At 45.6% G+C, this 14,796-nt stretch overlaps 1 protein-coding gene across 1 annotated transcript; it reads left to right on the top strand.

The window, feature by feature from the left end:
• Window positions 1–300: 300 nt before the first annotated feature.
• Window positions 301–14,536, top strand: LOC119431131 (WASH complex subunit 5). The gene is made up of 11 exons (XM_049657101.1): window positions 301–500; window positions 1,487–1,614; window positions 3,548–3,632; window positions 4,993–5,173; window positions 5,737–5,816; window positions 6,031–6,134; window positions 10,520–10,649; window positions 11,270–11,366; window positions 11,494–11,653; window positions 13,537–13,627; window positions 14,332–14,536. The coding sequence occupies exons 1-11, from the start codon at window positions 363–365 to the stop codon at window positions 14,386–14,388; spliced, it is 1,251 nt and encodes a 416-aa protein (XP_049513058.1). The 5' UTR covers window positions 301–362; the 3' UTR covers window positions 14,389–14,536.
• Window positions 14,537–14,796: the final 260 nt, after the last annotated feature.

Here is a 14,796-nt window from a genome sequence, read left to right as displayed (position 1 = left end):
GTAGGGGCATAAAAAAGATTTGAGTCTTCACTTCTTTTGCTCAGAATGATGCCAGTGCAGCGAACTTCACAAAGCACAATGCAATAATTTTTTTGTTACTCCGGAAGCACATGCTGTGTTGGCAGGTCCATAATTTGATTTGATAGTCGGTCGTCTTCATGAAGATGGCGCAGATACATTGACACATTTGTGGCCGCAGCGGTTGTGTTTTTTCTTCTCTTCTGATCTCTTATGTCCATTTGTCTGTACAGACATTTTGAATACTTATTAGTCACCAACTAGTAGCCCATTTATCCATTCTGCTGTAACTGCTGCTGCAGCCCAGTGAGTTGGTGCCCAAGCTGACTGCCTTGGGCAAGGTGATGGACGGCTACTACCGGTCGTTCGAGTACATCCAGGACTACGTGAGCATCTACGGGCTGCGTGTCTGGCAAGAGGAGGTGTCTCGCATCGTCAGCTACAATGTGGAGCAGGAGTGCAACGCTTTCCTTCGACAAAAGGTATGTTCCATGTGCAAAACGTGTCTGTTGGTTGCCTTCTCAAAGAAATGCAGGAAAGATGCGCTTGAACAAACTTTAGGGGCCTCAAGAATTTATTCACTCTGGGTTGCATTAAATGTTTCCTTTTTTTTTACTGCGTTTATTATTTTTATACTTTGCCGGAGGATCATTGTCAAAGCCAAGCGATAGCATCCCAGCAGATCTGCCGATCCGCAGCAGATCTATTAGCTGCTGGGGACAGTAATTTGTGAGCTCAATTTGTGTCAACGCTCTGAGACGTGTGGGTGCTGTGACATAGGGACATGTCAGAGTGTACTCGGCAGGTAGCCTTCAGCCTCACCATCTGACGAAACAAGATAATTGCTCATCTGTTCATATTTCCTGCATCTAAGGTTATACGATCAGATATGCTGTGGCCAGTGTCCAACGAAGCATTTCCCGTGTTGCAAATTATTTTTGTGTGTGTGTGTTCTGCATTCACATGCCAGTGCTCCAGCATGGCACTACATGTACAACAGAGGAACACATTGTGTGTGGTGTATGCAGACCATCTCTCTTTCTTGCTTGTAGTGGGACCATGACGCCGATACCACAAGTGCAGATAAAGTGTCCATATGATTGTTATTGCGATAATACAAAAATATTGTCAAGCCTCAATAAAACGAACATAGATATAATGAATTACTGGATATAACGAATTGGTATAAAATTCACATATTTTTCTTTTGCCACTATCGGCATGTATGCTTATAACGAATATCAGATATAACGAAGGTACTATTCTCTTGTCAGATGCGACCTTACTATAACGAACAGTGAATGTCTGAAACGCTGCTCATGGTTCTGATTAGAGCATCACCAATTAAAAGGACCGTGAGGTGAACATTACCGTCATGTTTCCAGGATGCTTCCTTCATGCTTCTTGCTTTTGTTTTGTATGCCGTTCTTTCCCTTCACAAGTTCAAAACAAACGCTTGGAAATGCAGGTCCAAGACTGGCAGAGTGTCTACCAGTCGCGCACTATCCCTATTCCGACATTCCCTCCATTGGACCAGGCGTCAGTCAACTTCATTGGCAGGCTAGCACGCGAGGTTCTACGTGTTACAGATCCAAAGTGAGTATCACCATCATGTATACCATTTGTTTTTAGTTTTGTTTTCAATGTAAAATTTTTTTTATTATTATTACCTGTGGCAGATACTGCTGTTCCACCTTATCAGGGGGATTTCTGGAATAGGTGGAAATAACCTGCATGAGAAATTGGAGTCTCCGTGCAGCAAATTAAGAGGATTTCCTGATTAACTGCTAATTATTCACACCAGAGCACATGTTGAAATTGCGAAATGGAAGTTGAGTGGTATTGAAGCGATATGTCTGCATAGTACAAATGCTAAGACAAGCGCCATTTCGTAGGTGGCTGTCCTACAAGATCTGCTAAAAAGTGCACTGGCACTCTGCGTAAAGGGACGCTAAATGGAAATGTTAACTCAAGCTAAAGTCATAGATAAATGCTTGAGAACATCTAAGGCATCAATTATATCGCGAACAGCGCTTCAGTAATCAAGAAACTGAGGTAAACGCAGGACTCAATTTGAGACTCCCCCGGGACATTCAAGTACTAGCCCGATGGCATAGGCACTCCTCATTATAATTCTGTCACTAGTACTCAACCACAGATATTAAAAACATCATCGCATTGCATTATAAGGCGGAAGAAATGCTTTTTGTCTACTTCGATTTGATTCTTGGAAAAAATAGCTTTTTGATGTTACCCTTGACAATGACGTGGGCAGTCAAAAGGCGTCACTTTTGCTCGTCTCTGGGCCGCCCATGCTTTCACGTTTCAGTAGTTCCATTATCGCGTAGTGCTGTGCTGATTTTGCTGGCTCGCGAAACTCGCAAAAGCTGCAAGTAGCAGGGAATGCCATGTCCATGTGATGTCGCGGTATGCCCGAATGGTCCACATCACTGGATCAAGAGCAACTGCAGCGGCGAATCCAATGCTCTGTCTTGGCTGAGTTTCTCCATGGCCGCGCATTAGCGTTTTCTTTTTTAACTGTAGCGCTGTCTGTCGGCTGCCGTTTTAGGCAGTAAAGGGCGGTGATGGCGTGTGCAATGTCACCACTCCCCGCTCGGGGGTGGGCGATTTGAATTTCGCTGAAGGCATGCGGACCGTTCAGACGTGATTTTCTCCAAGGCTTCTCTTAGCATGACACAAGCGCTGCGAGGTTCCTATGATAGTATTTTAACTGTCCGCGTTGCCTTAGTAATTTGTCTTTGGTGTCCTTTATCCTGAATTGCAAATGAGAGGCTTTTGGAAAACTCCAAACTGGAACACCAATGTATTTGATAGTACATTTTAAGAACGAATATATTGAAAGTGGTACTACTGTTAGGATTTATGCTAAGCAGACATGGCTGCACTCTTGCTTAGCTTCAATTTTGTAATTTAGACGTGTTCTCAATTGAGTGAGCAATTTAAAAGGTAATTAGTAAACTTTTTTTTAATTCAGCTACCTGGACATTGCACTTTGCAGTGCAAGTAATGTTCACCTCTTTGAGAAATATCCACCTGAATAAGTGGAACAGCGCTCTCACAGGCAATTTTTTTTTTCCTTCAAAGTAAAAAACAAACACAGTATGTTGCAGTATTCTAGACGTGTGACTACTACATCAGAACTATGATAACAAAGCACATGTTGGCAGGTCAGGACGTAAGATCATCTGTTGCTTCTTGTCTTAACTCCTCTAGTGATTGTTTCAGAACTGTGCAAATATTCTCCTGTCTCGTTATTGTGACCACAGGTGGCTTGTAGATTGGTCTGTTGTACACCAATACACTGTAACTAAAAGTAGTCATTGTTAGCATAGTGAAGCTGAAAAACACAAGAAAGCTCTTCGTAGCATTGTAACAATCTGCAGTAAATTTTTACAATTGTGCATGCATTCTTCCTTCAGATTCCTTCAGTTTAACCTAAGCCTCGTCTAGTTGTCCGTGATGCAACCAGTTGTGAATGTGCACGTTACAACAGTCTTTCTGCTCCTAGGACAACCGTCTACGTGGACCAGTCAAATGCCTGGTTTGACACCAAGTCACATGCGGAAGTCATCAACCTCAGCCTGTTCGCCCTGCTTCAGGCAAGAGAGATGCCCTCATGGATTTTCTTTAATGTGCATTTGTATTTTACGAGTATGGTAGGCAACAGAAATACTTGTGTTTTCAACACTGAATGACCTGTGCTGCATGGTATGCATCAACCTGTGACAATACCTTTGTGCTGCATAAAATGTTTTTGTGCTATTGTGTTTTTGTGCTATTGTGTTTTTATGCTATAAGTAGGAGAGTTGTATTTCAAGCGAGGCCTGTGCAGGAAAAATGTGTTGCACAGATTTCGATGCTACCCAAAGCCACATTATATTAAAGAGGCCCGAGACGCCTTTTAGAACCGGAGAAACACGCTGGAATGAGGTGTAACACCTTTCGAGGAACATATTTCCAAAGGAACTTTATAAAATGGCCCCAAATGAACAGAGATAAAGAGAGTGCAGAAGCATTGTCAGCTATGCTAGTTAATAGGGTGTCATAATGAAAAAAGAGCACGAATGGAACAAGGCTTGTGTTGTTGCCCTTCATTGCATCGCTTTTCTGTCCGTGCTTTTTTTTTTGTTGTTGTTATAGAGAGTGTGATGTTTACTTTCCCCATGCCTTCTCAGCTAATCGATCTCCAACGAGTAACCTAACGAGTAACCATTCAAGACCGGCGTCTCACAAACTTGCCCGAGAGTGACAAAGGAGCTGACAGGACAAGTAGGACACATAAACAACTACCCTGTACGAGTGTCCTAGAACATCTGAAAGAGTGTGCAGGCTTGTGTCCAATGGTTGGCGTCTGGGCTGTCGCGCCTTGTAGAACATCATCGCTGATGTTGCCAAAGCTGAAATAAGAGCAGGGTAGTTGAAAGCCACAGGAGAGAGCAAAATTTATCTAGTGTGCGAGTTTGTGAGTTCTGTGCTGTTTGCAGTGGAGTTTGGTTAGCATGCTCACGATAGCATTGTCTACACTTTGGAAACATTTTCTTATTGTGATCAAAAAGTGGTACAGCTCTCCTTTAACATGGTGCAACATGTTAACAGAAGCAAACAGACTTGTGCTCTTTGCTTTCATGGGTGAAGTTACAGAAACGTCACCGTGTATGTTATATAGGACACATTGTGCTTTGCCATAAGTGCTGCTAGACATGTAAATTACTTGCCTACTTGCACCAATCACCATGCTATGTGTAGGAAAAGGTTTGGTGCTGTAACCAAGCTGTCTGAGATTTATAGTTGTTATGAACGTACAGCTTGAAAGACACAGATGGCCAAGAAGACGCAGATGGCCTTTTGTGTGTATTTTGCTTTTGCACTGTGTGTCAATGACTACAAATCCGCAATAACTATGACAACTGCCAGTCCTTGCACGTAAGTCATTCGTTTCTGCCTCCTTCACACAAACAGAAAAGCGTGGGCACACCTGGCCTGACGGGGCTGGACCGGCTGCTGTCATTCATGATAGTCAAGGAACTGCAGGGCGTGCTTCGGTCCCTGGAGAAGGGAATGGTCAAGGACAAGTCTTGGCAGGAGCTGCTCACCAACATGAGCAAAGCCCTGCAGCCAGTCGACGGTCTAGTCCGTAAGTGTTGCAACTGCATCAAAGCGTTATCCCCCACCACATTGGCTTATTGGCTGTGGCATTCTGCTGATCAGCACAAGGTTGCGGGTTTTACTACCGGCCACTGCGGCCACATTCCAATGGGATGGGAGAACGCTCGTGTACTTAGATTTAGGTAAACTTTAAAAACCCTGAAAGGTCGAAATTGATCCGGAATCCTTCTCTACAGAATCTCCTAAGCCTCAGTGTTGCTTTGGGATGTTAAACCCAATCAATTAATCAATCGTACCACGATTACTAGTACTATAACAGCTACTAAAGTTTCGTGCCAGCTTTCCTTCAGTCAACATGGCCACATTTGCTAGTTCGTCAAGTATGATGGTTCCCACAGCCAGAAGAGACTGTCCTAGTCACTGAAGCAACATCTGGCTTTGACTGCCTAATTTGAATGTTGGTTCATGTGTTCAAGCATTTTCAGTGTTGATGCAGCTAAAGAAGCCAGTGTGCATCTCGTGTAAATTGTGGAAGGTGGTTAGCTCCTTTCAGTGTCACTCACTCACTGTCCTTGTGTTTGCATGGCGCAGAAAACGTGGGCAAAACGTACAGTGCGACCCTGACCAAGGTTGCCAAGACGTGGTCGGTTTTCCTCGAGAGCATGCTCAAGGTCAGTGCTTCCCGTCACGCTGTGTTTAAATCATAGCTTAGCAGGCTATGATCGGGGTTGTACTGACTGAATGGCACCGTTGGATGGATGGTTATCCGATTTTTGTTGACTATGAAGAGTTGTTTCCTCTTCTCCTCTCGTGTAGTTTTTTTTTGTTTGTTTGTTTGTTTGTTTGTTTGTAGTTCTCAAGTCAGTCTGCTCCTTTCTTTTGCAGATTGGCCAGATGCAAATCTTGCGCAAAGCCATCGCACATGAACTGTACACAACAGCCAAGTTCGAGTCGAAGGACTTGGTTGGTGCTCTGCAGACCATGAATGAGTGAGAGATTCAACATTACTTTTTCGTCGAAGTGCTATGTTTGCTCTCTTTTCACACTATGAGATACTTGGCTACTCAAAATTGAAATGCTCGAACATGTTGAAATGACATTCTGTGGTGTGTGTGTGCACTAAAAATTTAATTTGGAAGAACTTGTGTTTGGCAGCTGTTGACAGGGCAAATGAGGCAGTTGTAAGGTCACAAATGGTGACTGAGTTACAGGACAATTGTAGACATTCCCTCCCCGCTGGGCTGAACACAATACATGCCTCAACAATATTGCATGGAATTGGCAAACCATAGTACAGGTTTCTGACTGCTAAAATTTTTTTATCGCTTTGCTGCCCCGCATGTCTATATGTACAGTGTTGTCTGTTGTACCTTCTCTTTTGTATATATTCTCGGAAATCTGAATTTTGGGGATGCCTTCAATATCACGTGACTAGCGCAAGACGCATCGGTACGAGCGACGGCATTCTTGGCACATTGCCAAGCATGCTACCATATTTTTGCGCATATAACCTGCAACAAAAATTCGAATAATTAAACAGTAAGGTCTTGGCTGGTTACATGCAAATTTCACCTTGAAGTCTGGCTTCACAGCAGGGTGTGGGTTATACGAGGAAAAATGCAGTATCTTATCACAGTACAGAAACGCTGCCACTTGTACTTGTTGACGTGTCCGGTGCTAATCACGCGAAATATTGTGCAAGTGAAAGTATCTTCGAAAGTAATTGCCTGAGAATGCGGCTCACGTTCTCAATGGGATCAGCCAGCCTTGAACGGCGGATGATAAGAGTGTAACAGAACTTGTACAACAAATTGCACTAATTGCAAGTGCAGCCTTAAACGACATAGTGGCTTGGCTTGCCCTGTGGTTTGAGCACGGTCGGTAACTACTAGATTGACTAGGCTTCGCTAGTTTCGGTTTCGAGGCTCAGCAACATATATGACAACCATGCTGGTGACAGATCAAAATAAAAATATCGCTATTTCTGCACGACTCGGTGGCCAAATTAGCACACGGCCGTGCAGTCAGAGTGTGAATTATCACATGACGCACTGTAAGGTGTCCAAAATTTTGGGCATCCTATACTTAAGTCTATGGGGCCATTGGCAGTGCCGTGCAGCTGCCCAAATAATCAAGCAGGTCCGAATTATCGGTGTCCAAGTTATCGGTTGGCTACTGTACAGCTTCATATTAAAAGCTGTGATGGACTGGTGGGGAGTGCGTTTTCACGATAATAGCACAGAACGCAAGCTTGTGAGACAAGAGAAGTGCAGTCCAACGGCAGTAGTATTGTTGATTCAAGTTAGCTAGAAATGAAGTTTTTAAAACGTCCCTTAAATCTATGACAGAGTTTAAATGAATCAGCACGAATTGTGGAATGCACAAAGACTTGCGTGTGGGATGTAAAAAGGCACACACACGTGCATTTTTACATTATCCCACACACGAGTTTTTGTACATTCCAGTAAATCATGTTTTTAGCATTCGATGTGAGTAACTATACCGTAAAATTCCGAGCAAGCGCCCCCCACCCGTGCAAGAGCCCCCCCCCCCCTAACTTCACTGCTAATTTCAAATTCCGCGCCGTTCCGGGAAAGCGCCCCCCCCCACCCCCCCCACCCCCCCGCTCCGGACAGCACTGGCCTGCCACATCCAGTCCACGAAAATGATGGCAAATTCGGCAAATCGCACCGATGCGCATCGGGCGCCCGGATGAGCCATTTCATCGAATCATGGTCGTACCCGGGCGCCCCAGTGGGGCACGCGAGTGCATCGGGGCGAAACTGCGGCTGGCAGTCTGTAGTTCACGGACCGCCGGCCGACGGCGAGATCTGCCTCTCGCACGGCACAAAGGAGTTCCCTGAGGCACAGCGACGTGACCACTCGGTGACTAAGGAGTGGTCGCGGCTACGCTCTGGCATTGCCGGCAGCTTCACCGCTGCTAATCACTCGCCACCGATATCGTCGCTAGGCCTTTTTCAGTTCACTTCGAATCTGTAGCAGACGGCGCTTCAGAACGAACCGCCGACGCTCCCAAGCAGCAATGTTTTGTTACCGTCCGTTGCCGCTTTACCCTCTCCTCGCAATAATTTCACACGATCAAGAAAACATGCTGATATTTGCGGCGCCACCAGCTGCGATGCGAGCATGGCCGAGCCGCGGTTCGCTGTCCGCCGTCGGTAGCCATGCACTGCAGCTGAGCTTCACTTGTATCGGAACTCTCATTAGTGCTAAACGTTTCACCGTGGACATGGTTTTTAATAAAGTGAACATTACGCGTCACTTTACTCTCGCGGACATAATTTTGCCTGGAATAGAAGCTGCATAACCAATGTTCGCGTCGCCGGTCGCGGCGACGCGCCGGTGCAGCGTCGATGCGCTTTCTGTAGTTCTTTTGGTGGTTTGAGTAACGGTGGTGTTGAGAGTGATAAACACCGCTAACAATCTTTGGCTTAATAAAGTTCATGTTCAATAAAATTTTAATGCTATTCCAACTGCGCTTCTTTTTTTTTTTTTGCGGGGAAAATTTTGTCGTGGCCATCTGAATTTGGTGCCGTTCCGGGATAGCGCCCCCCCCCTAACTTTGCCCGGTAATTTCGACTTGCTCGATGGGGGGGCGCTTGCTCGGAATTTTACGGTACTCCATCTTGCAAGTCGTTTGCAGCACTGGGAAAACTGCAAGGCTCCTTAGCCAACAGAAAGGCCGAATGCCTCTCGAGATGCGTTCACCTGCGCCGCGTCGTCTGCTCAGCGGTCGCTGAATTCGCAGTGTATGACATGCATGTGCAACGATCATAACATGTCACATATCGCTGTAACATATTATGTACCAAGCAATAACACAACTCTATAGTCCCACCATTTTATTGGACAGTTGCTCCCGGAACTGTATTTCTGCCCGCGCAAGGATATTGCGTGTGTACGCCTTGCACCTTCAGCAGTGCTGCAAACGACTTGCTAGATAAAGTATAATTAGCTTGTGCTTTTAGAGTGATGTGATACAAATGTCACATAAATTAATGTCAGGGAGAGGCCTTCGTCCTGCAGTGGACATAAATAAAGTGGAATCTCAATGATACTAATCTCACGGGGTCATGAAAAATATTCGTATTAGCCGAAATTCGTATCATCGAAACACAATTAAAACTAGCTAAATTAAAGAGTCGGAGGTGAACTCACTCAGGCACACGCACGTAAAAAGCATTTACAGTATAGACCACTTATAACGTAACCGTTTATAGTGCAGAACTGGCTACAACGCGGCCTTTTCCAACTCCCGTTTACCCTCCCATAGAACTCCATGTATACGCATACCGCTTAATGTGCAGCCGCGTGAGAGAAAATACCGGTTAAAATGGGGCTTCCACCGGAAAAGTCTCGGCGACAAGGGCGGTAGCAAGTACGCTTCTCAACAAGGTGCGCCCACCGATGGGAGAGGAGATCAACGAGGGTGATGCGGAGGAGGAGCATGAGACGTGGAGCATGAGTCGAAGGGCGATCGTCTCCGCGCGCCGTACGTGCGAGTGACAGCACACGGGGGATGTGCGCCTTCACGGAGAGCGTTTTTCCGTTGCGCAAAAGGCCGTGGGGGTATGGGAGGGAGGGAGGGGGGGCGATGCTGTGCTGAGGCACCAAATGCCTATCTTGCAACTGGGCACAAAGGTAACTGGTGACGCAACCTCCCACGCGAAAGGATCAAAGCGGGAAGTCAGCGCGGGAGGGAGGGGGGGAGCGGTTTCTACTCTGCCAACAAATGCGTTCTTGTACTTTGCGCCTGTGCCGGCGGTCGGTGTTGTCGCGTTCACCGTGTCTTGAAAGTGATCTCCACACGGCTCTGACCTTTGTATGCGCTGTGCTTACGCCGCTCAGTTTCCATTTAAGCGATAGACCGCACGAACCTTCGCTCGCTGCGGCGGCGTGGGGAAAAGCACAGCAAAAAAAGCGCCACCGCTTCAAATTCTTTGCGCCGAGTCGCGGCCTCCGCGCTGTCTGGCGCCGCGCCTCCGCACCAAAAGAGAAAGGGAGAAAGCACGTGACTGTGCGCTGTTCTCTTTCACGGCCATCGGTGAGGTGCGTTAATTCGTATCAACCGAAGCAGGTCGAAAATCGATTCGTAACAACCGTTCTCTCGCACGTTGCAAAGTAATGGGGCTCAGCCGGGACCACAGAAAAATTCGTATCATCCGGAAATTCGTATTAGCCGTGATCGTATCATCGAGATTCCACTGTATAGGCTGATAATGATGATGATATGTCACTTAGGGTAACCTTGTTGTAACACATCGTGTTTTGCCCTAATCATTTCTAAGAACAGTGGGTTTACTTACCCCATATGATTATGGCAGTCTCTGATTTACATTATTGCCACCGCCAGTGCCCTGCTAGCAGAGGTCAAGGCCCACCATAAGGACCCCACCAAGCCGTACCCTAAAGAGGACAATCCCTTGCTCATGGAAGTAGCCACATACCTAGATTGGTGTGGACTGTACCAGCCCCTCTCCAAGGTGAGCATGACACCTTGCTTGCACCTGCAGGGACCAGACTATGACCACACAGAGTCAGGAACTTACCTCTACCGTGGTACCCATTATGGGCTCTTTAGGCCCCCCCAAGTGTCTGTCCATACACTGAGCCAAAAATTTCATTTTGTGGCAACAGTAAGGAATATAACTTATTGACAAAAACAGAGCTCCATGTTAAATCACCCCAGCATTGATCTTTCAGAGGAAATTCATGTAATGTCAATTACAGCATTACAAAAATGTAAACTACATTACGCTTTATGGAAACTGATTCTGGTATTTGTCGTGACTACATTTTAACCGTTAGTATGTTAGATTGAGGGATTTGCACCCAGAAAAAGTTTCTTTGAACTGGAAGAGTGCTCAAAACGGAACTCGCTGTGGAGGGAATTTTGATTCATTTGAGTCCATGGGATTCTGACAGGGAATTAAAAACACATTGTTGTAGCGGGAATTTCATTGTAGCGGAGTGTGACTGTATTGGACTGTTCACTAGCCTTTTGGCTACCAGTCGAAATATTTCTGTATTGTAAGGAGTTATACTGTATAAGTAAAGCTGATACTTATTTCGGAAAACGTTCATTTTGTCTACCTCACCTCAGATTTATGCGACTACAAGGCCTATCGCAAACCTGCCACTGTTCATGATGCTGTTCACCGTGACACACTTGGCAAAGTTCACATATGTGAGCTCACAAGGTGGGCATGTTTACCCGTCTTTATTTTTCATTAATGTAGCTTACATACAGTGAATGAAGGTGTGCTCTGCATTCACGAGCAACCTCTGAATGAACTTGTTTTTTTACCATGTGCGGCTGCATTGCAGGCGGCCTGCTGAGCAAGCGGGGTGTGGACGCCATAGATGGTCTTCCCTTTGTCCTGGGGTCATTCACCTTCCTGAAACAGTTCCACCAGGACAACGTCACACAGTTCCTGGCCTACCTCGGACAGTATGTCCGTTCGCTGCTCGAGGAGGGCTCTGTAAGGTATGTCGAGGTGGCCCAAAATGGCGTGGCTTTCGAGTTTACCCAGCTTCATGTTTTCATAGGTTTTGCCCGCCACCATTTGCCAACAGCTCAAAGCTGTTCGTGCTCAAAGACCCAAAGAAAGGGTGTTCGAGCTGTGGAATTCTTGAATCAAATGGAATGTAAATATTCCAGGTATATCAGCTTCAAATGTCATACCAGCTTTAGTGCTGATAAGTGCTTATGTGCAGTTGTGCGGCGCATGTACCATGATGGATCTTATTGGGTTTGTTTCCACCGAGCATACACCTGAGTGATCATTCTGTGCCAGTGGCTTCATAGCCGTGACATACGGCAGCATGACAGATACAAAATATTTCTTTCTGTGCCTAAAAGAGAAACATTGAAATTGTGTCAAAAAAATTATTTTCTTCACATTCAGTGTTTGAAAGTTTGGCTGGGAAACTTGTAGATTCACTGCATGTATGAAGAGAAGCATTACCACCATCACCACTGTTTTAATGTGGCTTACATAGTATATTTGAAGCAGTTGCAGCAGCTTACAGATGGGCTCCTTTCGTCGGATCAAGTAGGTTCCAATAATCATAGCACAACTCCGTATATCACTCCATAATGATACATAACTCCCTGTATTTGGCCGTAATCGAAGATTTGAAAAAACTGAATATCAATTTCTCAGATCGAATACCTCGATTTGAAACAGCAACATTTGACCGATATTTGGAATTTATATCATTCGCACACTCATACTTTCGCTGTCTCTCTTTGGGCAGTTTCAACTGTAGCACAAGACTTGCGAAGCATGGGCACCTGTAGATCTGTACTACATATACACATTTCACGTGTACAAGTAGGGGATGTGAGCATCTGTTGACTGATTGCCGAAGGGTCAGTAGTGGCTTGTACCGCAGCATGTAACACACCTTGCGATCCACACAAAAAATGTCGCAGTTTCAACCGAAAGGCGAAGCATCGATTGCGATAGCAAATTAGTAGAGAGCTATTCGGAGTAGGGATAGTAGTTTTATGAGCTACATAAACTTGGACACATTCGCTTACTAACTGAATTAACAAGCGTGGTGTCAACGCACACAAGCAAACATGAATAGATCACACTCAATGACCGCAGACGACTGTCAAATCGCTGGCAGCAAGCGCAGCCGCCGCAGGGAGCGAAGGTTCGTGCGATCTATCGCTTCAACGGAAACTGAGCGGCGAATGCACAGCTTACAAAAGTCAGAGCCGTGTGGAGATCGCTTTTAAGAGACGGTGCGGGCCACCGCCACAGCCGGGCAAAGTACAAACGCAGTTGTTGGCAGAGTAGAAGCTGCCCCCCCCCTTCCTCCTGCGCTGCCTTCCCGCTTTCTTGCCTTCGCGTGGGAGATTGAGTGGCCAGTTCCCCTTGCCCCCGGTTGAAGATAAGCATTTGGTGCCGCAGCACAGCGTCGCCCCGCCTCCCTCCCTCCCATACCCCCACGGCCTTTCGCGCGACGAAGGTCGCGTTTGCTTTCCGCTGTGCGCTTTCACTCGCGCATACGGTGCGCGGCGACAATTTTATCGCCCTTGAACTTTATACGGAACCTCACAGCGACTGGCAGAAATCCGGTTGAAGTGTCCGTATAATTGCTATTGCAATAAAACAAAACACATAGAGTTCTGAAGGACCAAGTTAAAGGCACTGCAGCTAATGGGCATAAGGCATTCACGGTGGCTTTGCATTAGTGTCAGGAGTGTTCTAAAGGAACTTGATACGGGATTTGCTCATCCGTAATGCACATTCACGTGCGAGAAATTTTCCACCGTGACTGTGCATTACATTGACTGGCTGTGAAAAAAAGTACGAAAGTTGAACCTGCGCGAGACTTGTCACCTTTTCCGTGCAGTGTCACCAAGTTCTCCGATGCCTCCGTGGAGACAACCAATATTCTTGCCTACCTGGAGATTCTTGTGCGGCACTGCAACGTGCCCCGCAAGGTGGGTAGCCTTTAGATATCTGCACTGCGACTTGTGTAGCGACATCTTAAAGTGCAATGCTTCACCTACATTTACTGTGCAGTCTTCTACACTGCTATGGTGCTAAATCTGACAATGCTAGAGCACATGTTACGTAATGACGAGACCATACTGGGGGACTCAATGTTGTGCAGTGAAGCTGCAATCTGCAAGGCTCGATACTTCTTTGCTGAAAGTACAGAGGGAGCGCAGTAAACGACTTCACTCAGAGCCATGCCGTTCAGCAACATACCACATTACCTAACTAAGCATTCATAAACCAGGAGCAAAGGGAAGGAGGTTAAAGTTGTTTGCAGCTTATGACGTGTAGATTTCAGCATTTCTTTGTTATGATCATTGTGACTTATATTCACTGCACTTTGTGAGGCAGGTCATTGTGGCTGCAAATTATTGCTTAGAGGGGCAGGCTATACGAAAGAAAATGCGGTATGGTCAAACCTCGATATAGATATAGTGAACGCTAGTATAACGAGGTAAATCTAAAATGCTTCTCACCAATAACAGCGTGTAGTGAAAGTGTGCTTAAAACAGATAATGGTATAACAAAGATATTTTTGTGTCGGATGTAACTTCATTAGAGCGAGGTTCGACTATACTAGTATATTTCGTTGCAACATTTCTAAAGCTTTTTTTTTTTTTTTTCTTCTATTGCATTTTTGGTACAGGTGGTGCTCAACTATGTTCCTGACTACACCTTTGACCAGTTTAGGTCATCGTCCTAGTCTGCGTGGTGCTCAGTCAAGTGAGCATGTGCCGAATTTCGACTACAATGTTTCTGCGATCATTGAGATCATTGAGCATTCCGGTGCTGTCATTTCTCTTTTTTACTGTAAGATACAAAGACGCGTAAAATAAACGGTAATATATGTCTCTTTTCCTACTTGCGTATTGGCTTGATACGATGTACGTTGTAAGGTCACCAAGTCTTCTCACTCATCTCGGCAAACTCGATGCCAAAAAGGAACGCTTTGGCATGACGAATTTTGACTTCACGTGCAAGCTTTTTAGTTTAGACACAAGCCATTCATAAATCTTTGCATAGGTAGTTCAGATGAAAATTTTTTAGCTTAGACGCAACCCAGAAATGTTTGCGTAAATATTGCAGAAGAAAACCTTTTAGCTTAGATGCA

The sequence above is a fragment of the Dermacentor silvarum genome, chromosome 10 (assembly GCF_013339745.2).
Source record: "Dermacentor silvarum isolate Dsil-2018 chromosome 10, BIME_Dsil_1.4, whole genome shotgun sequence".
Classification (NCBI taxonomy): domain Eukaryota; kingdom Metazoa; phylum Arthropoda; class Arachnida; order Ixodida; family Ixodidae; genus Dermacentor; species Dermacentor silvarum.
The sequence above is the reverse complement of the archived record's forward strand: the minus strand, read 5'-3'. Positions and strand labels throughout refer to the sequence as shown.